The sequence below is a fragment of the Protomyctophum bolini genome, assembly GCF_963924005.1.
Source record: "Protomyctophum bolini genome assembly, chromosome: 15".
Lineage (NCBI taxonomy): Eukaryota > Metazoa > Chordata > Actinopteri > Myctophiformes > Myctophidae > Protomyctophum > Protomyctophum bolini.
The window spans coordinates 20,121,623-20,127,622 of NC_137876.1; the positions used below are offsets into that span (position 1 = coordinate 20,121,623).

The window sequence follows — 6,000 nt, forward strand, 5'->3', positions numbered from 1 at the left end:
TCTTGTTATGGTTCAGTTTGTGCTTGAAGCAGCCACAGTATATCTATGCTCCTGGCAGAACTACCGTACCACTGACCTGAGTGTTATTGCACTGCTACCCATGATAGTACATAAAGCATAAACATCGATCACCACTCCAATTTGCCTAATCGATTATTGATTGATCCAGAATTCCACGACACATCTCAGTATCCCTATGGATAATGTGGGTACCCCCCTGGGGATCCCGACCCCCAGTTTGGGGACCACTGATGTAGAACCCTAGCGTAGTGTTTGTCATGTCAGGTGTGGAAACCACCATGGGGACCAAATGGAATGGAACCCCATACGGGTCTGACTGTAACACTGCAATCTGGGAACCCTTCTCTTAAAAAGAGATTATGAACACTGACTGAGAGTGAAAAAATGACACCCGTGTGAAGTGAGGGGCGCTAATATATTAAAGTCTAACTCATGCTATGATTAGGTGATGCAATGGTGATGTAAAACAAACGGTGCCAACACAAACATTAAATTCTCTGATTCAACTGAGTCCTACAGATATGTGTGAGTTACTGTAGGACAAACTGAGTCCTACAGATATGTGTGAGTTACTGTAGGACCAACCGCTTAGAACTCTCGATGTTCAGTCGTTCACTCACTGCCTTTATTAAATACATAATTTTCAGTATTTACACTGCTGTGGAGTAAGGAAACAGCGAGACAGGAGACCTTAGTTGCGTCGAAGCAGTTATAACGGTAATAACAACACAAAATAACCCGGAAGTTGGAACCGGAAATCACTCTCTTCTCTCCATGAATCTGTGCTCTTAAAGACACAATACATCTCCTAGTGAATGTCTCACAATGTCATTAGATCTGGCTCACCACACTACAGTATAATTGATTGCACTATACATTTAAGGTTGTGCACACAAACAGTTTAAAGATAGGCTGACTGCAGGCCTATATATGGGTATTTCCAGATGTTATAGCTTTTTTTAACACATTTAGAATAAATGTTCACTGCATAAGATGTAGTGAAAATGTTGATTTTATTTAAATGTATTTTTATACATAGTGCAAACATTCTGACATCTCATATATTGTTAAACATTAAATTCCCAGTGCACAAAAAAAATTAATTATGAAATTTATGATCTTAATCATTTATATGAACCTATTTAAAAAGAATCACACTCGTGTGAAGTGAGGGGTGCTCTTGTCATCAAATACATCACATTCCGTGCTCAGCCAATCAAAGCATCATCATCATCATTATTAATTTCATTCGGCCAATCACTTTTGGCGTCTTCACTTTTCTGCCCCCACTTTTATCTTCACTTGTATATGTACTGTAATTGTAAAAAAATATTCTGAAAAATGTTCTGCCTTTATTGGATATTACAGTTAAGTTGGACAGAAAGAGAGAGATGGGGATCGTAACTCGCAGCACCCTGACCCTGACCCGTATGCACCTTAGAACGATGCAAGTTAGAACTAGAACTGCACTCTGCCGAGTGCATACTTGCTTGTTGCACACTAGTAGGCCATAAATGGCCTACTAGTGCGCAAGCAGAGCGCGCAAGTACTTTCGACCGCTGGAAACTATCACATCTCAGTATCTCTGTGAAGGAACATTTGAAATGTATAATCATTACGTGTAACTATTTGCTACCTAACTACTTTTTTACAGAAAAATGAATCATTGATATGTGATGAAAAAAAAAGGTATATAAACTGAATTAAGATATATTATACAGTATAATTATTTTATTACTTATTGTAAATTGTCAATTGTTTTAAAATACAAATTACAAATCACATTACAACTACATACAGAGTATATGTAGTTGTAATTTGATTAGCAGTATACTGTGGTTACTTGGTTCCAAAAAGTGAAGGCAAGTTTTTTTCAACCGTAAGTCTGTGCCTGGTTTGCTGGGACCAGTTACAACATTACGTCATCGTTGAGAACTGGGACCAGAGTACATGGTGTGTATACGTATGTAACTGGTCCCAGCAAACCAGGCACAGACTTACGGTGATATAAACACTTACGTCAGTGATGACGTAAGAGATACATACAGAGTATGTAGTTGTAATTTGATTAGCAGTATACTGTGGTTACTTGGTTCCAAAACTTTGAAGAGACCAAGCGAAATGATTACTTGCGCGCTCTGCTTGCGCAAGTAAATACATGCCCCACCCAGATATTATGTCTGTGTCCCTTTTTATGCCGATATATGGAGTTCTTTGTCAGGCATGCCCAAATATGGAGTCTGTGCAGAGCAGACGTGATGTCAGAATGATGTCAGAACAGGCCAGCTCCATATATGGACACTGGGCAGGGGCCCTGTCCAGAGCCGGGGCAGAGAGGCCTTTTGGGGCGGTTCTGGACAACCGGTAGTCCGAACGACTCGAGTTGCGTGCATCTCAGCCGTACACACACACACAGACAGAGACGTAGATGTGATTTCAGGTGCAGTGATAAGAGGACACGACCACCCCCACCACCTACACACACAACTAATCTGAGTGTTCTCTGCGTTCTCACTATTTGGTCTCTCGTTTCTGCACTCTATAGAAGCTATCTGCGTCCGTTCACTATTTTTGAATAGTTTATTATTAGACATGCATGTATACAAATCACACTCGTGTGAAGTGAGCGGCGCTCTTTTCATCATACATCATCACGTTCCGTGCTCAGCCAATCAAATCATCACATTCTGTTGTTCACAGACACACAAAGATGGGTATAGGAGGGGCTAGCGGCCCTCAAAAACAGCAACAGAGTTATAGCCAAACACTTATTCCAAAAGGGATAGCACCACCATTTCCATTTAGGCCCTGTGCAATCAATCAATAACAACAAAGAAATCAATAATTTCAGGAAAAAGTTAAAACTTTATGTGTGGGGAAAAAAGAAGGGGGGGTGATCATCCTTTTAAGGGAGAAGTGATCATTTCCTCTCCCTTGGGCCTGCTGAAAGGTGGATTTCCCGGGCCTGTTTTAAAAGATGTAAGTGATCTGGCATTTGTTGAGGGAGGGGTCAGGGCATTCCACGCCTGGGTGGCCGTGCTGTAGGAGAATTTGCCCATATTGGTTTTGAAAGTGGGTGGTACCAGATTGTTGTTCACGGCACGCTCCCTCTAGTATTACGGCTGTGGGTGTCACTCACTATTTTGAGTTAGTTAGTGTTGGGATAAAGTAGACCTTGGCTTTTAAGCAGTTACCATTATTACAGTCATAAGAGTGTGCACCCTAGCTGTGCTCAAGCAAGGTCACAGAGGGACAGAACGATTCCTATATAGTGTCTGAAAAAGTAGGGACACGTCAGAATTCTCCAGGACAGACGACCCCTCTGGCCTGCGCTTCAAGGGGCGCCCCGACCAACGGACTGATATGATCGAATCTGATTCGTCATGTAACAGGTCGTATTTGCTTTCATATGTCTTTCCCGTTCATATCACATGACCACTCATTTTGGGATAAGTATCCCAAGCAATAAAATATGCCAGATCTTATGATTCCATAACTTACGTGTAGGCCTACAGCCTGCTTATTGGAACATCAGATAACTCTCACGGTATTAACGCATCATTAGTCAGGTATGCAGTATTGAGGGCATTGAGACGTGCGTGTGTGCATTTTGGGGAGATCTGTGTTGATTCATACTAAACATCTTCGTCGTTGCAATTTCTCACACGCATGCGTACACACACGCACGAACGCATACACGCACACACACACACACGTGCACGTGCATACAAATATAAACATACTTTGTTTTTGCGTGCATGCGTGCGTGAAACAAACAAAAGAATCTCCATGAATTCAAGGAGATTTAAAAGTATTCAATGTCAGTATCGACAGCTGATTTCTCGAGGTCCGTTTCCTCCATTGTCCTGTGGTACTTATCGTCCGTTTCCTCCATTATCCTGTAGTACTTGGCCAGTTTGATAGAACATATAATACTGGGTATGAAGAAGATCAGACACAAGGCCAGACTAAACCAGAAAGTGTTCAGAGACTCCACCATGTCTTCACAGACGATGTTCTCCACTGAGTCGACAGCTGTGGCCACCGGTCCACAACGACCCACTTGCTGTGTCACGTTGGCCCACTCGGTATGTCTGACGGTGACGTTGCCAAAATGACGGTCAACAAACTCTCTGTTTTCCGTCTTGATGATCTGCTCTGTGTATTTATTGAGGAAATCTTGTGCAGTTCTCACTTCACTCAGCACCTCACTGACTGTTCTGAGGATTTCGTCCACATTGGATTGAAGTCCCTCTGTGATTGAATCGAGTTTTGTTATTTGTCCCCAGAATACATCATTCAGTTTGCCTTGGATATTTTCCAGGTCGCCTTCTACATCAACTAGATTGGTAATTACACCTGGATATTGACCATTTAAGGTTTTCAGCCTATTAACCTCGGCTAGGATGTGAGTGAGGTTGAGGAGACGGATCCTTTTGATCTGCTGCATGAATAACACGTTGAAGTTGATATATTTTGCCACAGCGGTGATGTTACTGATCTGATCTTGAACTTCACTGCTCAGCAAAGTGATTGGAGTAATTGTAACGTTCCTCAGGATCTCATCCGACACGTTGTGCTCCTCCTCCTCCATGTTTACAAGCTCATTCATGTGCAGTGTGGACCACAGAGACATGTTCTTGTGGCAGTCACTGTAAACATCAGTGAGTGTGAGGTTGCTTTTCAGTCCCAGCATCGAACCTAACTCAAATCCAATCAGACGTGGAGTGTCAATAATCTTTAACAGCTCTCCATCATGCCAGGGCTTACACACTAATGCATACATGTTCCCTCCTAGAACAAACAGCATTAATACCACCCCCATGAGCAGCCAGGAGAACAGGAGGATGAAACCTGCACTCGTCATCAGAAGGTTGCCTCCATAGTGTGCAGTGGAAGACCGCACTATGAGGACCGATTTAGGCTCCACTCCCAAAGGACCCAGAAGTAGACCCAGGATGTTACACACAACCACAATGAGAACAATACAACACAGGACTATAGCTACTGCCTTTGTGATATGCACGGCTCTCTCAACCAATGGAGTGATCATGTTGATGTTTCTCTGCAGCTTTCGCAAAGGGTCTGTCACGTTAGTTGAGACATGCATGAGAAAGTCATTGGTGACATTGGGGATGTGGGCTTTTGTGTCCTCCATTTTGTTCCTCATATCCCGAACTACATCCTTGGTGTCATTGATGACCTTCTGTGGAACAGTCCCCAAATAACTGGTTACCTTCTGGAGGTGAGAGTCCCACTCCACTGCACCCACTTTCAACATGAATGTAGAAATATTCTGCGTAATGTACCCAAACTTGAATGTGTCCTTGAACTCATCTAGCTGTGTATGAAACTCAGGCAGTTTCTCACATTCTGTGCACTTCATGCTTAATGTGTCTGTGATACCCGTTGCTGTGATCTCTATTCGACGCAATAATGCATTCGCATGATTATTTTCGAAATTACTCAGTTCTGACTGAAATTCTTTCAATAGGTCAGAGGCGCTGACCTTACTGAAGTTGACCATACTTCTAAATGACTCCAGGGCATGGCTTACTTGTCCTTCTAACCTTTTCTTGATCTCCGTACCCAGCTTGGGGCCAATAGTGTCAAGATTCCCGGTCATATCGTAAACCATTGTGTAGCTTTCATTCACCACCTGGCCAATGTGCTCCGGTACAGCAGTGAAGTAGCTCTGTAGGCCGTTTAAAGTGCCTTGGATTTTGTCCACACCCACTTTGAAGGCTGCATTACTCATAAACATGCTGATGTTTCCCAGTAGTATTATGAGCGTGGTGATGACAACACTGCAGTAGAGAGCTCTTCTGTACGTGTTGGTTCTGGAGGTCTTCTTCTTCTTTTTCTGGCACATTCTCCCACCACATTTCCCACGGCAGCGACAGCATGCCAGGATGCCACCGATCACTGGCATCGACACCATGTACAGGATCCCTATGACTGCACACACCAAGAACCCTG

The 6,000-nt window shown here is 43.1% G+C and overlaps 1 protein-coding gene across 1 annotated transcript; it reads right to left on the reverse strand.

Annotated features, from left to right (window-relative positions):
* Positions 1–3,826: 3,826 nt before the first annotated feature.
* Positions 3,827–5,953, reverse strand: LOC308329764 (prominin-1-like; the record flags this gene model as incomplete). Its single annotated transcript, XM_080784261.1, has 1 exon — positions 3,827–5,953. One exon carries the CDS (start codon positions 5,951–5,953, stop codon positions 3,827–3,829), a length of 2,127 nt encoding a protein of 708 aa, XP_080640387.1.
* Positions 5,954–6,000: the final 47 nt, after the last annotated feature.